A 24,712-nucleotide genomic window follows, 5' to 3' on the forward strand; every position below is an offset into this window, starting at 1 on the left:
GCAATGGTTTCACTAAAATCTAATGTATCACAAGTGCTACCTACAGTATCAATTGTCTTTGGGCAGTAAATTACATAACGCAATGCGACACATTATTTTTAAGGAAATTGGAAGAAATACTGTGTGTTCTGAGTGCCCGGTTCTGTATGTGTTACAGAGTGTTAAAAAGCTGTATCATAATCCACATTGGTATAGCTAGCATGAACCCCATCATACAACAATGTGTGCATAAAACGCAGTGTGGGTGGGCCTTGTCAGGGCTGAAAAGTGGATTAAATTTAGGAACACTGAAAGACTGTAAGAAAGGAAAAATGGTTACACATAAACTGGATGAAATATGAAATGAAACAAAAACTTCAGACCTGGAAATGGACAGACTATTAAAGTGTCTCCAAAGCTAGTGACTGTGGTGACAGTGAGGCACAGTGTACAGTGCCTTTAATGGTTAAACATTACAATCAATACTGAAAGTGAAACTTAAACTAAGTTTTTTTTAGCTGTCATCTCCTGATTGGTCCTCTGTGTTTCCTATAAATATATGTCCTATGCATCCAAAGATTAAATCATTTGGATTTTTCTGGAACACCAAACTAGGTCACTTCTTTGAAACTGGTAAGAAAAAGAAGGATTGAATACTAATAATAAATATTGATTTCTTCTCTCTGCATTAATGCTGTACTTAAATTGTTTTGCATTGCAACAGCAGAATAACAGAGATGCCTTTGTAAAGCAGATCTACAAGTACAGTAGGTTATTATAATTATTATTATTATTTGTTGTTCTTGTTGTTGTTGTTGTTGATAATCATATAAAAAGCACACAAGGAGAGGAAAGAGCAGAATTAATGCGATTACAACTAGGGTTTGGAATGCAGTAAGAATGTAAATGGGCAGACACAGAACTAATTAAATATCTTATTTTTGGGGGATATAATTCCAAAGCTTTGGGGTATAGCAAATGAAGGCCCTGGCACCCATAGTGTGTAGGTGGGCTTGTAGGACAGGAAGGAGACAAGAATTACACTAAAAATTGGGAGGTGAACAAGTGGAAACATGTAAATGCTGAGTTGCATTATTGTTTCAATGATTTAATTGCTCAATTATTATTTCAACTGAAATGATAATAATATTAGCACCAATATCAATACCAATTATCATAATATTTGCACCAAAATGACCATGCAATTGCTAAATTACATGGAACACTGTTAGTCAGAAATTACTGTAATGGTTCTATACAAAAGTGTTACTCTCACTCTCTTATTAATCTATACATATAATAAAACTTTTAATTTTCTGTATACTTTTGATTAATACAGATGAATGCAGATATTCAGAAAGATTTCATGAGGATTATAGTTTTATTCAATTAGGCACTGGTGTTTATCCCAAATTCTTAACATGGTATTCATGTCTCTTCTAAATCGCTCAAAACAACCATGTAACTGTGTATGTAAATTTGAATTCTAAACACACATACAGCACAGATTGATCATCATAAATGTCACAATATCAATGCTGATTGAATGTAACACACATAATTGTATTTCAATACAGAGATGGGTGGTTCCAAATCAAAACCAACACCATACCAAGGTAAGATTAATCTTTCATTCATAATCTACAAAAAATATTAGAACAAGAAGTTCCCTCAACAGCCAAAATATTGTTTCTTCTTTCTACTTTTCACCATGGAGTTAATCATTATTTGTTCCCTGTTTAATAAGCACTACACTTATCCTATGTAGTGAAAGATAGGGTTCTAACTTAAATGGAATTAATTAAAAAAAAACACTTCCAATTCTTGGGATATGTTGCTCTTTTATCAGAGATCACATTAAAGGTTGTTTGGCTTGTTTGAGTGAGTGTGAGTGTCTTGGAATGCATTTTATCTGTCAAACAACTGTCTGCACATCATACTCACCCCCTTACCCAGCCAACAGTGACTACAGAGAGGAACAGGGAATGGCATTAAATACTACTATGAGTTTCATGGTGCCCTAAGAACCTTCTCATTTCCTGAAACACAAGCCGAGCTCCTGGAATTCCGTCTCACCTTGATCCACCCAAGCACTAATATACCCTAATATAGGAATATTTCTGAGACATGGAGGATATTTTGATACTCTTTGGCCTGCAATTGATAATGGTGCTTTTCCTGAGTCAACAGGACCTTAGGAATACAGGAGGTTATCTCCTTCCTCCTTAAAATCCAAGCTGACCTTGTGTAAAACCAGCTCTATTTGATCTCTTAGGTTGATTTCCAAACTGGGAAATGGAAGATATCCCTCTTGAAATTATCCACAGCTACATTGTTTCCCCAGGCCTACCACTCACAACTGTAATATTTTCATTTCTCTGGGACTCTTACTTCATGTTACAGAAAAGGTATTTGTTTTTTCATGGCCCTTAACAGCTGTAATGTCACAAATATTTAACAGAGTTATCATACTGATACAAACAGTATGATAATCACACAAATGACAATACATGCAGTTTTACTATTCTTCCTATACAATAGCAAAAAGATATTTTAATATAATTATATATTAAATATATACAGTATATTAACTATATGGTATAATAATACCATAAAAAGTGAAGTTTTATGTGGATATAATATAGAACATGAAAAAAAACAATTACTGTTATTATTTTCAGTATAAAAAAGATATAAGAGAATAAATGTCAAATGCAGTTTAACAAAATATTCTACGATAAAATTAACTTTTAACACAATATTAAAAATGAAAGGTGTCTCCTCTACTGTCAGAGGTTAATTTCCAAAAAACATACATAACAAACAACAAACAAAATAAAATAGATTTGTGAAATGATCTGCTGTAATAGAAATGGCTGATCATTCACTCACAGATTAGAGACGAGTTGACGTACTGGTGATATGCGAGAACACTTTCCAGGGAGCAATTTAATCATTTAACCATAATCAAAGCCCCTAAAATAAACTTAGAGGCATCAGATGGAATCAAATATATTAACATCACTGATAATGTACACAGCTGTCTTGTTTGCACTGGGGTGAGGATAAATATACTTAATGTTCTGAGTTCTTTCTTGCATTGTCAGACTGTGAATAAATCAAAGTATTTTATTAAACAGGCATTTGTGATTTTAATCAAGATGGGGGTAATGGGAACTCTCTATTATTCTCTCTATTATATTATAAACACCCAAAAATAAATTCAACGAAAGGCTTCGAAGAAAGAGGCGCTCTTTCCTTCTGGTTTAACAGTCTGTGCAGAAACAAAACAATCAGGTTAAACAAGAGAGTGTGGCATTACTTTTTGTCAATGAAAAAATAAAGTATTTTCATGTTGAATTAGTTGTCCTTCTTTTGGTTGGATAAACATGAATAGCATGAAGCAACACGGGGTCATTGTTATGATTTCTCTATTATTATCAAAACCCTCAAATCGTTAGATTTTGGTTATTTTGGAAACATTTTGACATGTCCCTTGTAATTGCACTGCTGTTGATATTGTAGCAATAGACAAAATGAAATGCTTGGGGTTTGTAATGTAGGGATTTCTATATTTATGTCTTAATTTAGTGGTTACATTAGTGACAAAGGCTAAACTTTCAGCTTCAGTACGCCATATGGCCGACCTTACATACATGTTTGGCCGACATTACATGTTTAAATAAACAAAAAAACAAGTCATTTATTCTTTTATCATGTCCTCTCTTTGCTAGTTAATGTTACTGATTTGATTTTTTTAGGCAAAAAACAGGCTGTTTACAGCCTGTTTCATGTTCTTCCTGAGATTGTTGAGCGCAGTGTCAAAATGTTTCCATATGAAAGGATTCATATGAAAGGCGGTGACGTCACCATGCTGGCAAGCCGGCTTTCACAACCTGTAATGTCGGCCATATGCGTTAGAATATATTTAGATCTTTAAATTAATATCGTTATTAATTTCTTTAGCATCACAACATTGTCCAATAATACCTTTCTTGTGTCTAACTTTTAGTTAAGCAGGATTTGAGCTACAGACCATAAAAAAAAAAAACAGGATTAACTTTTTTCTATCTCTTTCTCACCCGCTGCGATTCTGGTGTTAATAAAATGTGTTTACAAAGAAAGTGAAATACAGTAATACTACCAGCTATATAAATACATATACAGTATTTAGATCCTTAAATTAATATTGTTATAATTTCTTTAGATACTAGATTCCATATGTGATACTAGATCTTGTTTATATTAAAGTTATATCACTGGGCAGAGGCTAGCCTCAGGACAGCACTGCTAGAGCACCACAACTTCGTAACACATGTTTTTGCATACTGTAGTTTGAGTCTTTGTGTAAGCTGTAAGTTCTTTTAATGTATTTCTTAATAAACATTTGAAACACTTTAATTTTGTAAACTTAACACGCATTCCGTACAGAAATAAAATAATGTTTTCTACAGGTGTTAAGCAGATTAGCAGGTTACTGACAAAATAGTGCACCGTGCACCACTGTGGACGTACGGAACTCAATGTGAGTTCTGTCTTGCATTGTCAGATTGTGAATAATAAAAGCATTTTATTAAACACGCGTATGCGATTTTAATCAAGATGGGGATAATGGGGACTCTCTATTATATTATAAACACCCTTAGACTGGACAAAAGATTTTTTTAATTTTTAAAAAAGAAATAAAAAATGAGATATAATATGTTCCTGCTTAACGTAGACATTGCATGATTTTAAAAGCTATAAAAACAGGTTTCGATAGTTAATAACAACTTTTTACGTGTGAAAATGGGTGATTTTTCTTCCTTGTGATCAGCTTAGAATCTTTGTGTTTCCCTCCGTATCACATTGGGCTTAACAACACCTTTTAACTGTGACTATATCCACGATATAGCAGGGCCTCTCGTACCTTATTGCTTAAATAATTAAATTCTGAAAAGTAGTCATGTAGTTATCACTTAACTTTGAGCGTTTTGTGATATTTAGAAATACCAACAAATTCAATATAGTGTCGATGATATTTATTATCAGTTATAACGACAGCAGTAGCAGCTTCAAATTATTTGTTGTTATTAATAAATGATTTAGCTTTGAACAGTTGTGATATTTTGAAATATTAAAAATGTCAATATATAGTAGTGTCCATAACATTTGCCATTTTAGTTTTTCAAAGAAATGTGTATTTGTTAAAAGAAAACTCATAGCAACAGCTGGGTTAGATCCTCCAACCCCAGGCATAGAGGGCACATGCTTAAGCCATCATGCCACAGACGTAATCAGGTGGGAAGGAGTGAAACTGAAGCATACATATCCAAAGAAAGTGTACTATTGTGATAATTTGAGCTACAGTACATGAATATAATTATATTGCTAATTAATTTCTTTAGATACGTGATTCCATATTATATTCCCTATTAATCAAATTCTAAAACTATGCTTTTGTTTACTATGATAACGAGTGTATTCGCAGAAAAGGTTAAAACATTATAGCTTTTCACAAACTTTATAAACTAATACAGTCTGAAGGAGCATGTAAAAAGTTTCCAAAATAACCACATGTAAGACTTTGATGCTTAAACTGTTTAGGAAGAAAATGGAATACTAGTGTGTATTTTTTCTTTAAACTACCAATACCAGGCATGTGCAGTTTACATAATATGTTTATGTTCCTAAATTAATATTGTTTATGACCATCAGACGCGTTATGCTCCTCTTCTTTTTATGCTCAGCTACAGTACTAAAATTTCCCTTTAGTTGTAAAATTCCATATAAATATTCAATACTAAGCAAATTAAAACATGCTTAAATTATTGAAAATTATAATAAATTATGAAATTATTCAATCTTTTCACTAATGACCAATGCACCACGAGTGCCCCTGTCGGTCATTTTGGCCAGCCAATCACGTACCGCAGTACAACGCAGTGACTTGTGGGTAATTGCGTGTGGTACGGGTTTGTACCGTGCATTTTGAATGGTTGCATTGGTACATTTCTTAATTTAATAATAACCACATGTTTTTGTTATTATTTTTGTTATTATATTTTATAAATATGCTGCCTGCCAGTCAGTTAAGAACAGAACCAGTTAAGGACAGTACCACTGATAGACAAAAAAGTTTGCAATTTAAATAATTTTGTGTTGCTACAGTATCAAAAGCAGCATTAAGAAGCGTAAGGATATCTACTGTATAATGTAGCTCCTGAGTCTGAGGCAATAAATAAATCATTCAAAACCCTGAAAAGAGCAGTCTCAGTGCTATGATTTAAGTGGAAACCAGACTGAAATGGCTCAAACAAGTCATTGGCTATCATATAAGACTGTATTTGATGTGCAGCCACACATCTAAGGTTTTTTCTATCTAACTCCTGAGATAGAAATGGTAAATCATTTTGTCAGAATCCAAGCCTGGTGTTTTTCTATAGGAGTAATTGACATAGTCTTTAAGGCATTAAGGTATTTATACACTGTGATTTACCTAAAACATGATACACTGGAATAATCTACCGTATGTTGTACATAGCACTGATTTATAAGAAAACAATGACATCCTCTTTTTCTAAATGGTTTATGACTTTACTTCAAATTTAAAGGATACATTGCCCACTATCAGTGCCTCTACAGGGAGCAATGTGCACACTGTAAACAACAAAAAGGCTAGGAACCTCATTTTGTAATGAGCAGCTCTTGTTTTAAGTGATATTATACATGTCATGAAATGGAGAAGTATTTGAATGTATTTTTAAAGCAGTTCATGCCTCTCCTTAGTGCTGCCATTAGTCTATCACTTGTTTTTGTGTGTATGTGTGCCTCCTGCAGTTTTGTATACTGACAATGGCTGACAGTGTTACAGTATATTATCTTTTTTTAACAGATCCACTAAAAGAGGCCACCAGGAAACATTCCTTACTAGCAAAAAACAACATGGATAAGGTTTCTGAGTATTTACTGAATTAATGCATATTAGACAATCTTAAAAACATCATTACTAAAGAAAGAAGAGACTAAACAATGCTTTGTGCATGATGCATGGTATGTAGCATTAGTCCAAGTCATAAACAAGGGGCGAATGTGTAGCCAAAACTGTGTACATATAAATATAAAAAATGCAAATTATAATTTTTGAAATAGCACACTGAAAAAATATTTAAATTGGGAAAAACTTGGAAAAACTCAGTCAAAATTAAATGCTGTAAATTTGTCTAATATAACCAGCCAAAACACATTCAATAAAAATCTTAAATGTATAGATTTAAAAATATTAATGGCAATGAAATATAATGTTTATGCTTTGAAATTGTTCTTCTAAATTACATTTTCATTTAATCATTTACTTCAGTATTATCAGCAGTGAACTGACTTATAAACATTATTTGATTTCAGCTTCTATTGTAGCGTTGAAATAACAAGTTATCTTTGTTCTCTGGCACAACAAAGTAATTTTCTGGTGACAAGCTTCAGAAAAACATTTTAAAAAAAGTTGATTCCCGGGCACAACATCTATGACTATTTGTTTCACATATTAAATATTGTAAGTGTCAAGCTTCTGTATTTTACAGACTTGGAAAAATGAGAGCAAGGGCAAGCCTGATTGATGACCTGTTGCTGCTTTGCTTGTGCTGCTGAATTCTGGATCACCTTTCATTTCTTGAGAGAATTTAAGTATCGCCACATAAAAACAGTAACATACTGAATCACAAAAGTACTATAGACAATATAGAGGGCATTGGAAATGGAATAATAATTGTGGAAATGCTTTTTGATAAACGGAATTTTGAAGTGGCAAGATGTAGTTCTGTGATTCCAGAAATGTATCCCAAATGTATCCCAATGGGGCAGAAACAGTAGTACAGAAAACGGAGGGATATAGTGCTTACAAGTCTTTTACGATTTCTTGTTTTCAATTATCTTACAGACAAGCATGAGGGAAGCAATGACTATACTGGAAAGTAAGTGCTCCTTAATCTGTGTACTAAGATACAGTATAAGAAACACGTTTCTGTGTATAATTACAAAAAACAATTACACCTCTTTTCATATGTTCCAAATTATTTTCTGCTTTCTTTCCTCTTTTTTTCTCATGAGGATGTGATGAGTATAAATGTACTGATTAACTGATTCTAAGCTGTTAGATTAGTGAGGTGTTTTCTCCTTGGTTGATATGCATTTCCATGTGCATTTCCAAATCCCTTATCCCTTAATATCCCTTAAATCTATAGTTTATAGTTAGATTAGAAAGATTATAGAAAGATTATCCCCACAGGCTTGGGTATTGGCTAGGATTCAAAACCAGACACAAGGCTATCCCAATTAATAACTAATGCCTCACATTGAAGAGGTTACAATATGCAATCACAAGTTAATTCAAAACTACTGACATCTTTTTTAAAACATTTAAAGTTAAATACAATATATTTTTAGAGCCAATATATATAATATACAGATAAAAACATTCAAAACATGCATTAGAACCCGTGTTAGAGTAGCTTCCCTTTTCTTTGCTGTACCACAGTGTAGCTCATTTGTGCGATACACTGACCAAAGACACTTGTGGAGCATTTGTGTTGGTGAACAACAAGAGATCCTAAAGTCTTGAGCAGATCACACCTCAACAGTTGACCCCCTCCTCTTCTTGGGCGTCTAGCAGTATCCTTTAACCTACCAGCTGATGTCCAATAAGGCAGAAAATAAGGTGCTATATCCCAGGATATTACGAAAAGATAAATACTGACTTTAACAATGTGCCTGTTACTTGAAAACAAGAAAAATAAATACTTTTAAATGAGTAACATTAATATTAGCAATATTTTTGAAAGTTTAAAGTGGTTACAACTGTATTAGTCCCTATTCACCTTCTTGAAATTAATAAGAATACACAAAGAAATTAACAAACACATTAACACTCAAGTTACAGTGAGATCCAGTCAGCAAAGCAAATTAGAAATTATCCCAGATTCTTTCTAATATGTCTCCTTTTGCATTTTTAGGAACAGAAAGCGCCAAGGTTGCACATTCTTCATGTTCGTTTTATCTCCTTCCACAGGACATATGTACGGGTTTCACAGACTCTCTGTGAGGGGGAGACTAAGGCTGTTAAGCAGAGAAAAATGCAAATCCAGAAGGCCCTAAGTAATCTGGAAACTCCTTGTAAATTGGTATGGTTTTTATTATTTTTTATTTGTGTTGCAGAAATACATATTCAGTGTATTTTGCAAAATGCAAGTACAGTTAGTTACTGTAAGCATCATACAAAAAACTGCATTGTTACATCCAAGTGTGTGGTCTATGTGTGTTTTTGTTATGTTCCACACTGCTGACCCTTGATTATTCTCCCTCCTCCATTGACCCACCATTACACCACTGTTCCGTATGACATAATCATCAATCAGCTTCTCAGCCAATCAGAATGCATCTTATTCAGCATGTAACATGGAGGTTTTCTGAAGGAAGAGGCCTTTTGTTTGACTTCAGTCCCGTTTTGCTTTGCTTTGCTTTGCTTTGCTTTGCGTGTGTATTTTTGTATAGCTTTGGCTTTGTTGTTTTGTTTCTGTTAGTTTCTTTGTACTTTTGTTTGTTTGTGTGTTTATCCTTGTTTTGCCATTACCTTGCCCTAATGTATTATATGTTCAACTTTTGTGTTCTTTTGTACCCTGTTCCTGTTGAGTACTCTTGTTTTCCCTTATTTGTATTCCTAGTTCATTTGTGTTTTTGTGTGAACTTTTGTGTATAATGTTAGTTTAGGTTGTTGGGTACATTCTACACACTTAGTTGATTTTGTATTGGTAACACTAGTTTAGTACAGGTGAGTGCCATTTGTCTTATATGGTTGTTGGGTAGTCAGTGGAAGTTAGCTAGGGTGTAGGAGACGCCGAAGACCGTGTGTTTCGGGTTTTCTTTTGTAGTCAGGTTAGCTTTCCCTCATTTTCTTAGCCAGCTCCATTTTGTTTGTTCTTTTCTTTTCTTTGGCACCACTCTAGTTCCTTACCCCTGTGTGTTATCGTGTCTTGTCAGTCACTTATTCAACTTAAAATCATCACTTCTGCATCCACCTGTGTTATCACGCTTCCTAGTCCCTCACCAGAACCCACCTGCATCCAAAAATTATCCTAAATGTTACACCCCTTTAACCCTTTTTAGGAAAATAAAGACATTTTATTTTGTAGCAGGTGCATTGTCATGTTAGTGAAAAGATATGACATAAGAAAATTCATTATGTTAGTTAGCATTTGTCGTAGGGGTTTATTGTTACTGTGAATGCCACAGGCATGTTACTCCTTTCCAGATTACATGGATGCAGTTAATAGATGAGAGGGTGGTGAATGGACAGGCTTTGGGGAAAATGGAGAGTACATAAAGTCTAATAAAAGAGGCAGAGCAGAAAGGGAAAAAGTGTATGGGAAGACAAATGAAAAACTAAGATTTTGAAGGCTTCTGCATTGTTTGAGATAACAGTAGGCAAGGATCAGGGCTCTGAATTGTGTGCAAAACAGGCACCTTACAGGTCTTAATAGGGAAGGGACTTGTGAAATGAAGCAAAATAAGTAAATGGAAGAAGAAATAATTCAGTTTGAACCATGAAATTGTAGGTTGAGTTGGAGTGATTAAATAGCGCTGGTGGAGAGGTGACAGCCAAGATGCAGTTACAATATTTCATGCTGTTTTAATGATCCTAAGTGGTGATATTACAAATATCATAACAGGTTAAACTTTTGTTGCTGGTAAGTAGATTCTTGCACTGTTGTTATTTACGTTAGATGCTTTCATGAGAGAAACATAATAGGAGAATGTTAAATTTAAATAATTCTGAATCTTCTTCTCTTTAAGGGACACACTTGAGTGGAGTAGGGTACACGATACACAGTTGTGATATCTCAGTAACTTTGCAATTCATTTACACTATTTAATAACCTAATAATTATCTGTCAGACTCACACACTGTTTTTTATCATGCTCTTTCTCTTGCTTCTCTCTTCCTCAGTCAGGACTGTGTCCCCTCTATTGCCGTGCTGGGCTCAGGGGGGGGTCTGCGCGCCATGGTGGCTCTCATGGGGACTTTAACTGAGCTGGGGGCTCAGAACCTGCTGGACACCATCATGTACCTGTGTGGAGTGTCAGGATCTACCTGGTGAGTCTGAGAGACTGGGCTCTGGGGTCCAGGTTTGTGCCAGGTGGATCTGTGGAATCAATATGAATTCTGAAGGTTCGCATAAAGCAGCAGAACTTCTAATTCTGCTCTAATTCTGTAAGATATAAGGATTGAGCTCCGACGTTTCTCCTGGTCTCTACTCTTGTTTATGTATGAATGCAGGTGTTTGACATCTTTGTACCACAACCAGACCTGGTCCTCTGAATTAGAGAAGGCAGAGAAAGAGATGGTGCAAAGACTCACAACTGGCTCGTTTGACTGTCTAAAAGCATTGGCAAGAATTATGGAGGCAGAAAAGGATGAGAACTTTTCCATCACAGATATATTTGCATCTACAGTTGTGCACGACATGGTGAAGCAGGTCAGCAGTCCTTCCTGCCTGGGTTTCTAGCATCTTTGTCATCATGTATTTGTGTATTTCCGAAAGTCTTTCTCTCTCTTCATTGATGCTTCTGAGTAAAGCGTACAGTTTAATGTGGTAAATTGTAATTACTAAAGGTTTTATTTCCCTACAATATATCTTTGCTCAAAAATGAAATTCACTTTTTTATTTTTACTTAATTTTCATTAGTGCACACCATTGGTGTGTACAATAAAATAGGAAAGGATATAGAAACAAATTAAAGGAAATTCTGGGATATTTTATTATGATTTGATGCTTTAGCAGAAGTTTCATGCTTAAGGTGATGTGACCTTACTATTCAGGACAAGTAACTCTAAAGGGAGAACACAAGTGCTGAATCTAGATTTTTTTTTCAATTACTAGAGCTGAAAACTAACCTTTAGATAATCTCTAATTGTATACAGCTATGTGAGCCCCACTGAAGATCTCAGAGACCCTCCAAACCTGGTGGGAGTACCTGGGGCGTACCATTGCTGGGTCTTCACTACAATATATTTTTTCCAGGTGGATGAAGAACATTTTTCTAAGGAAACCGATGATGAAATGAACAACCCTTACCCCATCTTGGCAGTTGTGGACAAGGAGCAGAGACAGAAGGATGAATACGATAGAGGTAAGATACATGATGATGGATGAACATAAATCTTATTTAAAATCCTGCAGAAAGGCCATATACAGTATTACATATTTTATAGTAAATGTTAAATGTTCACAGACCGCATCGCTAGCACCTAATCTGATCTGAAAAATTATGACCAACCAGCTGCTACTGATAAAGGTAAGGAAATGATCATTAGAGCTAAACTATAAGGCTACTAACAGTCCAAAATAATTTATATTTTACGAAACTGCCAATATGTATTTAAAAAAAAAGAAGGACTTGTTTAACTTCTTTGATAATTGAACCCATGGACCTTACTTTCTGTGTAAACTATTATTTGCTCTATGAAATAATATATGAAGTCAACAGCCCTGGCAGGTTATACCAACAAATCATAAGAGTTTTCTGAAGTCTGAACTTTTCTGAAGAAAAATATATATTTTTTATTCTAGTGTTATTTACCCATGTTTTCCCTTCAACCAAATAGTGTTCCTCAATTAGTTTGCGATTAAAACTATTTTCTGTTCTCTTCAAAAAGAACTTAAACTAAAAACCAATAAATCCTTCTGTCTCCTGGTAAAACTTCCTGGTTTCTCTCACGCTACACAATATAAAAGATAACGGTGTGCCTTCTCCTCCTTAAATACCTGAGGCGGATGATTTCCTCCATTGTGTCCAAACTCCTTAATTTATTTTTCTTTTCCATTCAACCAAGGGCTGTTTAGGACTTAGAGATTCATATCCTTCAAACTAGCCATGCATACTACCATATACCTTAATTGTATAAAGGGTATAAACAATTTTTATGGACCTCCAACCAGGATGTCACAGTTCTCATTTTCAGTACATTTTTTATATACTCAACAACTACAACAAAAGTTGGACAAGGTATTACATTAAAACAACAAGAATATTAATTGTATCTATTAACTAACAATAATAATACCATTTAATATTAGAAAAATAGACACACAAGAGTGGCCTCAGTGCCTTCAAAATGGGTTTAGAGATTAGCATGGATTTAGGGATGAAAGAGTTTTTCTAGTTCTGGTATCCTTTCTCACTTCACTATTCTTCTGCTCTTCCTCCTTTTCTCCATGTCTCTTCCTCTCACAGGGGTCTGGTGTGAGATAACTCGCCATGAAGTGGGGTATTCTGGGTATGGAGCCTTTGTGGAAACACCATTCTTTGGGAGCCGTTTTGCAGGAGGGAATGAGGAGGAGCACAGAGATGAGATGGACATCCTGTACTTGCAAGGTCTTTCTTCATCTTTGTTGTTACACTATAGATGAAGAAAAAACTTTACTTGGATGCCAAAGCCTTTGATACACACAAAAGATTTTTAGGCCAATGGAGGAACTTTACCATATATTACTATTGGACTTCAGTTTATTGTGTTGGGCTTTTACATAATGTTTGGTAATGGTGATAAGACATTCCATGTGTTAGATTTGCATTAGGAAATTAGGGAAATTAATAATTGTATAGGGATGGCTGTTCCCAGGTGCTCCTAAATTATCTTGAATGGAAGAGATGCCCATGGTGACTCCACTAACCGCTGATCACATAATCTATGTAAACTTTTGGTTCACAGAGAAGGGTTTCTCAACTCTCATTGTAGAAAAACAACAGAAACAAAACTCATCCTGAAACTAGGTTCACACCTCCCCCTTTCTCTCAATGACTGACTTGTTTTCAAGTAATCTTCTCTATTCTCATGCAGGTTTTGACTTCACACCTTTCTTCACCCCTCTCCACTTTGCGCTTTCCGAGTGGCGTCTCTGCCTCTCTGCCCCACCTTCCTCCTCTCCTCTCCCAGCTTTTGTTCTTCTGTGCTATTTAATCTTTGCTGTCTGCCCTGTCTTTCTCACACCTGAAGAAGAATTCACAGCCGGAACATTGTGTTTTCTCTCTTCTCTTTTCAGCATGGAATAAACCTATTACTTGTTCCTTTGCAATTTAGGTTAAAACAACTATCCTTTTTCTGTCTCAGAAACGGCCTTGTTCATAATACCAGCCTTGTATTAACTGCTGGTAAAAAGAAAATGGCTTTGACTGAGTGAGGATTTCCACTTTTACTTATTGGGTTAAAACAGGGACCATCAGCACGGTCTGTTTGGCATGTAGGCTTCTATATATCAGGAACCACATATGTGCAGATTTTCCAGCTCCGCTACAGGAAGTGATCTACAGTATAACACACGGGAAGTGAATTAAATAGTCTGATTGTTTCCATGCTGTGATTAAGTGGCCTCAAACCATTTTCATTGCTCTCTCTCTGTTTTTTACTATTTCCTCAGGACTGTGTGGAAGTTGCTTCGCTGACTTCCAGTACGATATAGGTATAATTTTAATATCTTGTAAGTAATGAATGTGCTGTATGCTCTCCCAATCTGCATCTACAGATGCACCCATTCAGAATGTGCAAGGTATGACAAAAGTACAGTGCAACAGCTTTTTAGTTTTCCAAATAATCTAATATAGGACTGCAGCACTCTGAAGAATCCTTAATATATTCTTTGGGTCTGCTGTGTTCTTCACAGTTCATCGTATTTTAATAATAAAAATCAAATGTGTATTAACCCATTAGTGCTTTCCTGAGCTATTCATACTGTACAATAATACTAATTCGTAACATAATTTTTCTATTTAATGCAATGTAATTGTGAATAAGTAGTAATGTATTATTTATTATTAATGTATAATGAGATAATTTTATTTTAGATTTTGTCTTAACTATATTATATATTGGTTTTAAAAACTTTGTATTAAAAGCAAATAAGCATAGAAAACAGGAGCAGTTGGACAATGACTTTAACTATGCTTAATTAAAAGTATTTTAAGACAGAGGCAGTGAGTGAGCCAGACAGTAGGTAAGAGAAAGAGAGAGAAAGAGAAAGGGCAAGCGGCTGGGAACTGACCCAGGTCAGAGGCATAGCAGGTGAGAACTCCACCACTTAACCAAAACATCACCTTGCTTTACAAACTAAATTAAAAATTACAAGTGTTTCATTTTCCATTACGTTGCAAATAAGCCTTATATATAGTATATAAATATAGATTGTATAACCAACACACAATTAAAATGTACTGGAACAAGTAATAGGTTTATTCCATGCTGAAAAAAAGAAGAAAGAGAACACAACGTTTTGGCCGTGGAGCCTTCTTCAGGTGACACCTGAAGAAGGCTCCATGGCCGAAACGTTGTTCTCTTTCTTCTTTTTTTCAGCATGGAATCAACCTATTACTTGTTCCTTTGCAGCCTACGCATGCTGACGCAGCTACCCACCTGAACTATTAAAATGTACTGTTATGTACTGTACTTAGAGAACCTTAAACTGTTTAAGCATTTGTCTGATTTCTATGTTGCAGAATGGATTTACAATCAGTTGTTAAAAGGGAACACCGAAGAGACTAAACAACAGAAAGATATGAAGGCCATTCAGGGTGAGTTTTTGAACCTGGGAAGTATAGAACAATTTGAAGAATTACAGCCAAACTAAAAGGTCACGCTCACCTAAATTAACACAAGATACATTTATTAAAAATAAATTGTGCACAAAACATATACCAGTCTGCCTGAATACAGGCAGCAGACCTTACTGTGAGGGTTATCAAAATACAAGGTATATAATCCCGAAGAGAGGCAAACACAAAGAGATATACAACAGAGAATATATTTCAATATATCGTTCGGCTATACCATATCTAATCAGTGTCATTACCCACTGTTACACTAGACTCGGAAGTAAATACATTACTCATGAATTAAATTGATAACAACTTTGATTAAATTAAATTTGATTGATTAAATTGATAACAATTAAATTCTCAAGACGCAACATAGAACATGGGGTTTACTTATCCACTGTGTATGGATTTGGATTTCCTGGCACGAACACCAAAACCAGCTGACAGGCTCTGTTGCAAACTCTGTCCCAACAGTCATCCAATAGGCGTCGTCTCGGCGTCCTCTGGCTATCGGCCAACCAGTCGAGATCAGCTCAGAGTAGGACGGACGGAGGAATCTAACTGCGGCGCGCAGTGCAGTCGTTGCTCCCAGGGGTCTACTAGTAGTCTGGCTGACTGGTAGAAAGTCTCTATGCACAAAGTGTGACCGCGGGTCCTCGCAGGTCATTCTATTGCATGGGAAGAAAACTGGTTCGTTCCCGGTCCAGCGCTGCTTCTGAATAAGCTATTCAGGTTGTCGATGAGGGTCCAACTGTAGGCTGCTGTTGATCAAGCGGAGCATTCACGTTGGTCGTTGCAGAATTCTGAGTATGTCTGGGATTCTCGGCCTCACGCTTAGAACAAAGTCCAAGTCCCAGTGCAGACAACACCGGTTGTCACGTAATTGTCTCTGAGGGTGTGCGAAAATGGCCAAGGAGAGCCCTGACCTGAGCTTGTGCTACCTTTTTGACCAAGACACAGATGTGTGATGATTGGTTGAGAGTTTGGCGGGCATTGGAGACCCACGTGGTGTTACCACGCCCTGCCAGTCCCTGATTGGTTGACCAAGGTGAGAGATGAGTCACTTACTCCTGACACTTAGGAATGCAGTCCAGATTTCCTCTGGAACTCCCTAGACAGATAGGCGCCAGGGATGACCATTGATCATTAGCTAAGTGCATCCCCGTTTGGGAGTTGTTCCTTATCAAAAGAAAACACCTTAAATCGGCCTGCATGAATAACTTCTCTGTGGCTGCACCACAGAGATGAAGAGAGAGATGGGGCCTCATTTAGGAAAGCACAGCAACGCTTAATTCTGTCTTATTAACAAGCATTGCCACTACAATGTAATGAGATAAACTTTTAATTGCAGATGAACATCATTATTTATTGGATGTGAAGGTACTTCTTAAAAATTCTGAGAGAGTCAGATTTCACTGTGGATTAAATAAATAGGTTGTTTCTGCAGACCAATGGATTTGAGGTGCTGTATTGAAGATTAGAATGAGAGTCAGTAGGATTTTTTTGGATAGTGTTGTTCATGAGGAGCTTGAGAATGTGATGGAAATGTCTAAGTATGATAAACTCTTAGCTATTTGCCTTGCAAAAATATTGAGACCTTTGCACAGATTTCACGGTTTGTTGATTTTAAGCTTGCACCCACAAAACTTTGAAGTAGCAATTAATATCGTAATACTCTGCTTCACAAATTAAAAGCAATAAATGAAAAGAAATAAGTAAATAGTTAATTTTAAAGAAAATAGAAAAGTTTCAGTTTACAGAAAAATTCCACCAGAGCCTCACAACATTGTCCAATAATACTATTCTTGTGTCTAATTTTTAGTTAAGCAAGATTTGAGCCCAAAAAAAGATTCAATTTTTCTCACGCACTGCGATTCAGGCACAGAATGGTTAAAAGAGGTCAGACAGACAGGGGGGAGGGGTGAAACTGTTACCTGTACTGGATAAAGTGGTTGGATAATAGGTGGATTTACATCAGTAAAATGCTTTCCAATTTTAATGCGATATAGAAGATATTATTCATAATAAATTACCGGTCTGTAAACAGTCTGTAACCGTCTGTGGACGGTCTGTAAACTGAAAATATATAGAGCAGCCATGTTGTTTATTGCCTCTTTTTTCACTTGGAAGAACATTCCAATGTTAATGCGACACTGAAGATATTATTAATAACCTTTTAAATCTGAAGCTGTTAACTCTACTTCACACCTGCATATCAAGATCATGGTTTCAAAATAAAAAAAACCATCAAACCATAGGTTGGATGACAACGTCCTGATTGTTTCACAAGGATGTGAAATGTGACAATTTGTTGGAGTTACCATCAGGAGTAAAACGCTAATCTCCCAAAGCATTCTGGGGAATGTTGTTTTGACAAGAAACCTACATCTTGTCTCCATCTATCACTCTCTCACAATTCATCATGCATGAATGAGCCCAAATTAAAATAAAACATGTTTACAAAGTAAGTGGAATTCAGTAGTACTACCAGCTATGTAAATACATATATTTAGATCCTTAAATTAAAATCGTTATTAATTTCTTTAGATATGTGTTTCCATATTATATTCCCTATTAATCAAATTCTAAAAGAATGCTTTTGTTTACTGCGATAATGAGCGCAAGTATTCATGGAAAATGGTAATCACTTAACTCACTTAACTTTGAATGATTTGTGATATTTAGAAATACCAACAAATTCAATATAGTGTCGATAATATTTATTATCAGTAATAACAACAGTAGAAGCAGTTTGAAATTATTTGTTGTTATCAATAAATGACTTAGCTTCAAACATATTGTGATATTTAGAAATATAAAAAATGTCAATATAGTGTCCATAATATTTGCTATTTCAGTTTTTCAAAGAAACGTTTATTTGTTTCTTTGAAGCCGAATATATCCAAAGAAGGTGTACTACTTTCTTTAGTAGCACATGAATATAATTACATTATTAATTTCTTTAGATTCACAATTCCATATTATATTCCCTGTTAATCAAATTTGAAAAGTATGCTTTTGTTTACTGCTATAACGAGTGTATTCGGAAAAAAGGTTAAAACAACTTTTTACAAAGTATATAAACTTAATACAGTCAGAAAGAGCACGTAAAAACGTTTCTAAAGTAAACATGTGTAAGATTTTGATGCTTCAAATGTTTAGAAAAAAAGTGGAAAACTTTTTGTTTATGTTCCTAAATTAATATCGTTTATGAGCATGTTAAAGGCATGGTGAGATTCTCAAGACTTACTTTATATGATTGGAAAAGAATACGTGATCGGATTGACGAAATGCTGTGGTGTTATTTTTTGTCCACTACTATTGCACAATACACCATACCATACCATTGAGGCCATTAATCTAAATGTATAACTTGTCAAAATAATACTGTGTGCCTGAAATAATTTGTATTTGTAAAGCAAATTATTATGATGGCTTTACTATAAATTATTTATTTTTCTTTGCAGTTTTTACTGACATTTGACTTTTCACCCATGAAAGTTCTCAGTGTGAGCATTCAAGTTTGGATTTTAAATGTTCACTTTCATAATGCGTATATATCAATTTTAATTCAGTAAAATGAAAATGGGATTTCTAGGTACTAATATTACAAAAAATATGGATAATAAAATTTAAAAAACTCATACAGAAAAGAAAACAATAGTTATTTACAGATTTTTTTCTCTTGGCTATTATGTACACTGTCAAACATTTATGTGAAGCAAAACAGGTAAATACTGTATACAGTATATAAATCCAACAGCATTACAGTATGAACCAGTCTCAGTGAAGTCTGTAAGTGATGTTTTCTTTGACATCTCCAAGGGTAATGTATTTCCTATGCAGTATGATCATTTATCTCCTCTTTGTCACTCTCAGATTTCAGTATTTCAGTTTCATTTAGAAATTATGGAATTTTGGTAAGTCATCATGGAATTATTTTTCCCTGAGAACAGAAACACATGGCATGCAATGAAACTAAGCAGCAATTAAACCAACATTGTAGCAATTATGTTTAGCAATTGTAGGAATTTTTAACCTCTTAATCCAATACAAGGTATCCAATACAAGCCAGAACCTATCCTGGCAAGCAACAGGCTCAAGTCAGGATATACCCTGGAAAGGTATATTGCATTGCAGGAAAAACATACTCACATAAGCACCGGTTTTTCCCAGAAGCCAGATGGCTTACCACTACAGTATGTCTTTGGACTTTGGGAGGAAACTTGAACACCTGGCAGAAACCCTCACAAGCACAGGGAGAGCATACAAGCTCCATGCAGAGAGCACCCCAAGTCCAGGATTGAACTCAGGGCCCCGGCACTGAGAGGTAGCAATTTTAACCACCATTGCCACCCTTTTATACATAGCAATTATGTTCTATAAGATACTTTCTACAAATCACATTTAGAATACTGTGTTTCATAAAAAGAATGCAATAAATGTACACAGTTTGAAATACTGCAATAACAAATCTTACTTATCAGCGTCTTTAATCAAAGGATGTTCATATTCACAGTACTGATGTCAATGTGAAAAGCTGGGAACCAAGCTTTTATCATTGAATTCAACTTATTGTATTTCCTTAAGGATTAAATCATGTGTACAGGTAAAAACCAGGTTCTAATGCTGTACTTATGTAGACTTGTACTAGTAAAACTGAGTGGTACTATATGGCCCACAAATCAGAGATTAAACTTTCTACAGTCAAGTATGTAGAGACCATCTCAGGTTTGTTCAATTACTTTGAGTAGTCAGTTAAAAAGGTCAAGTAAGGGTAAGTGCTTAATTTCACGGGAAATTTCTCAGGACAGCACAAATCTGTTATTTAAACTCCTTGTTGGTTTTTGGTTTAATGCAACAAACATGCACATTGGATAGGAATAGTTTGAACTTTTTTGGCAATATAAATTCTTTTCTATGCTTGTTTCTTTCTATCCCTTCAGGTTTACTTGAAAAAATGGACCTAACACCTGATTTTTTAAAGAAAATCTTCGCTCTCATTTTAAGCTGGACATGGGGAACCAAGTACAACTTCCTGTATAAATACCCTGACACAGGTTAGAATATGAACAGCAGTGAAATACATGAAATGGTGATCAAATATTATATAGAAATATAGTATAATGTGTTAATAAAGCAGCATGCACTGACCAGTTCTCAACATTGGCTTTTCTGATGTTCTTATAGTTATAGTTATAGTACAACAGTGTTCAGTTAACTGTGGAGATCAAAAAGACATGCTTATAAATTTTTTATACTGATGTGAATCATTCTGAAACAACATTGTATAAGCAGTGTAATAGAAAATATGAAAATGATATTGTTTCTTAAGAAAAGATAAAATACAACTGTTATAAATTACATGATTATTATGAACACAAGTACCAAAGCAATGGCATCAAATATTTTTGCCTTTTATTTCCTGTCCAGCAAAAACTCTCCCTGAATATCTGGTCAATAATGAGAAGATCTACTTGGAAGATGCTGGTATTGCCAATGATTGTGGCTACCCATTGGTTTTGAGGAATGACAGGAGAGTTAAGCTCATTCTGTCATTTGAGTTTTCTTTTGGTAAGACGCTGTATTGGAAATCACAATATTTAGCAGTTCAGTATAGTGAAGTCTTATACAGTATATAGGCTTACATGCTTTGCATCAAATCATCTCCCTTAGCCAAGAATGAGATAAACTTATACAGTATGCAACACAATATATTAAAAGTTACCAACCACTTCTCACCTCTTTCAGTGTTGTGCAGTCGTGTATTTCTTAAATGGTTTTATTTTTTTCATGTTCAGAAGTGCAAGAGAAATTATGGCCTTATACAGTGTGACCGAGCATACTTTGATGAAATCATTACTAAACTAAAACAGTACAGACCTTTTGCTATCCTAGCTGGATAAAGCTGTTGATCTTCTCTCTGTGCCTTTTCCTCTCTTCTCTTTCCTTAACTCTTGACATACCCCCATCCCCTTCACAAACCTCTCTGCTGCACTCCTCTCTCTACTCCCATCCCAGACTGTCACTAAGGCAGCTAAATACTGTGAGAAGAACAACATTCCCTTCCCACCCATTCCACCAGTGACTAAGGAGGAGAAGGAGTGTCCCTTAAGCTGCTACATTTACAGTGCTGATAAAACCCCCACAGTCATGCACTTCCCTCTGTTCAACAAGGACTCCTGTGAAAGTAAGTGAATCAGACCCTAATCAAACCACTTACCTTGTCATCAGGTTTTCACCTCAGACACCTGGATATTCTGTACATCAGTTGTCAGTAGAAACATCTAATAGGTAATTATGTAATCCAGTGCAAAGAGACCAACAGAAGTAATGTGATCATGGGAAAAAATTATCTATCCAACCATCAATTTTTAATAACTTTACCCATTGTGGAGCTGGAGCCTAACCTTGCAGGCACAGGACATAAGGTGTGACTATACCTTTGAAAATGCTAGTCCAATGCTGGGCAGACACGCATTGTATTCAGGGGTAATTCAGAAGTGTCAGTTAACCTGTATAAGAATTGGCTTCTGAAGGTATCCAGTATAGCTTGTTAAAATAATTTGTGGAAACACCAGCATGTAAAGCAACACAGTGGTCTATTTGTGATGAGACTATCTTTGATTCAGACACAGGCAAGCAAAAGCTTAAACAGTTTTTGTCTTGAAAAGACAATGTATTTATTGTGATCATAATGATGTGAAGTTATTATCTTATATTTATAACTCTGTAACATTATTCTATAACATGTTTTTGTTCCAGTTTGAGTCAGAGATGCCAGTGCCTGAATTTGTCTTTTTGATTATTGTAATACAAAGCTGCTAGTATGACTAAACAAATGATCAAGTAATAGGTTTATTCCATGCTGTAAAAAAAAAGAAAGAAAACGCAACGTTTCGGCCGTGGAGCCTTCTTCAGGTGTGGGTGACATCTGAAGAAGGTTCCACGGCCGAAACATTGTGTTTACTTTCTTCTTTTATTCAGCATGGAATAAACCAATTACTTGTTCCTTTGCAGCCTATGCATGCTGACGCAGCTACCCACCTAAACAAATTATCTGTTATGAAAATGCAGAAGCATATCTCTCCTGCTTTAGCTTCCTCACAATAGATTTGTGTGGATTTTATAATAAAATTGAAAATACTGCTGCTCACCTTTTAGCTCTTTCTTTGGCTCCTGACTACATGGGTTTACTGTTACTTGTCTTTGGACTCTGGTCTCTATTTCAAAATGAGGTCCTATCCTGAGAGATTATGCTTAGTGTTTTGTCCCTCCGAGACTACAAAATGATCCCAGCCTTTATATGAGGTTACAGATCAATCAAAACTTTTACATCTGGTATTTAAACATACCTTTTTATACTAATTTTCTAATTCTTTTAACAACTTGTACTGTTTAATCTTATTTTGATGTTTCTAATGTTATTTGCTTTTGGTTGGACATATTTAAAGCACTTTAAATTGTCAAGACAAGAATGATTATTTCATCATAATTTTGTCTTCTTTCAGGCAAGGAAAAAATTGTTCAAATGAAGAACATCTACAGTACAGTCAAGCTGTCATACAATGAAAACGAGCTTGATGATCTTCTGAATTTAGCTAAGAAGAATGTCAGACTCAACAAAGATAAGATTATAACTGAGATAAAGAAGGCTGTGGGTGCAGAAAGAAAGAAGTGAAACCAATAAAACCTACACAATGAAAGAGTTGGCATTTTAGAGAACATTTTTAATCTGAGGGTTTTTTTGTTAAATCAGTAGTTTTATAGACATGGATGCAGTTAGATTGTTCATTGCTTATGATTTAGGCTTCTTATTTGCATATTTTTTAAAACAGCATTTGTGGAGTTGTATTGACAGATACAGATTAAATACACCTTTATATAGAATGTGAAATTAATGATAAACTGATGACCAACATATTAGGAGACATATAATATTTCCCTTGATGCTCCTGATTATATATTTCGAGATACGTGTTGATTTTATCTGAAACCTCTGATGCAGTTTCTTGATTTTGTTTTCAAACATAACATCACTTTATTAGCGCTATACAATTTCTTGCATTAGGAATTAGTCTTTTCTTTTCATTTTCAGACAGTATTCTGAATCTGATTATTTTTTAATCTGAAAAGATGCTTTTTGTTAGCCAATGCACCTCTCTGTTCATCATATCTGGTTTAAAAGATTAAAGAATCCTAAATCTATAGTATAGAATTATAAAAAGGTTTTGAAAAAGTGAAGCAACAAAAAGTAGACTTTAGAGGGAATTTGTAAATGGAGTTCATGGAATTTATGGGACAAAGACAACTCCCACAATCATCTGTTCACTAGTGTATAAATACTTTATACTTTCCTGTATAATATACCCCCACTGTCAACATCATTGCAGCTTTCTTTCTGTTTTTTTTTTATACGACAGGTTGTATCATCTTTCATGATAGTCGGGCTGTTATTCCTCAAGACAAGTGGTTTAAAGCAAAACATGTCCCTAAGGCTCTATTTCCTTTAACTCCTTATTGGGATATATGATGAATTAGAAAGATTTTCTAGAACCACAATTTAAGAAGATTCAGAAATGACTGGGTGTTGAATTAAAATGAGTATTTTATTTGTTGGATCATAATACTGTACATTCCTGTGTCTTCATAATATGATTGTTACATCATATCATAATACTGCCAATTCTTTAGAAAACTAGAAATATGTACCATATGATTCAGTACAATACTAAATTGACAGTGAACTGTAAAAAAGAAGATGAATTGGCTGACAATGCACACAGATTGGGTTTTAAAGAACCTGCTGCCTTATCTACAGTATTACAGCTCTTTTCATTTTCAATCCAAGCAAAATACAACATCTTTGTTTCCACACAGTACTTCTAAAGGAGATCCCTGGTTAATAGAGAGGAATACAAACATGATACAGTACATACATGAAGCCTGTCAGGGAATGTCAGAAAGTGTTAGAAAATTGTACTCTTCCTTGAATTTGTTACCAGATAAAGAACTCTCCACATCTGCTAACAAGTAAGAGCACTCTGCAATTCTGTCTCTTTCACGTGTTTAATTGTAATGCAATCTTCATTTATTAAGGGTATTGTACGTA

The 24,712-nt window shown here is 35.0% G+C and overlaps 1 protein-coding gene and 1 long non-coding RNA gene across 2 annotated transcripts; both read left to right on the plus strand.

Annotated features, from left to right (window-relative positions):
* Nucleotides 1-551: 551 nt before the first annotated feature.
* On the plus strand, nt 552-20,660 carry LOC148815887 (cytosolic phospholipase A2 gamma-like). The gene is made up of 12 exons (XM_088904841.1): nt 552-612; nt 1,557-1,595; nt 2,255-2,387; nt 6,854-7,011; nt 7,895-7,928; nt 9,023-9,134; nt 10,958-11,104; nt 11,288-11,486; nt 12,033-12,141; nt 13,246-13,386; nt 14,430-15,576; nt 20,547-20,660. Exons 7-11 carry the CDS (start codon nt 11,013-11,015, stop codon nt 14,495-14,497), a joined length of 609 nt encoding a protein of 202 aa, XP_088760967.1. The 5' UTR covers nt 552-612; nt 1,557-1,595; nt 2,255-2,387; nt 6,854-7,011; nt 7,895-7,928; nt 9,023-9,134; nt 10,958-11,012; the 3' UTR covers nt 14,498-15,576; nt 20,547-20,660.
* A 373-nt stretch (nt 20,661-21,033) lies between these two features.
* Nucleotides 21,034-23,984, plus strand: LOC148815888 (uncharacterized). Its single transcript, XR_016086053.1, has 3 exons — nt 21,034-21,174; nt 21,622-21,790; nt 23,112-23,984. It is a non-coding gene; the product is annotated as an uncharacterized LOC148815888 (long non-coding RNA).
* Nucleotides 23,985-24,712: the final 728 nt, after the last annotated feature.

Source organism: Atractosteus spatula, chromosome 24, assembly GCF_055471065.1.
Source record: "Atractosteus spatula isolate fAtrSpa1 chromosome 24, fAtrSpa1.hap1, whole genome shotgun sequence".
In the NCBI taxonomy this organism is placed as follows: domain Eukaryota; kingdom Metazoa; phylum Chordata; class Actinopteri; order Semionotiformes; family Lepisosteidae; genus Atractosteus; species Atractosteus spatula.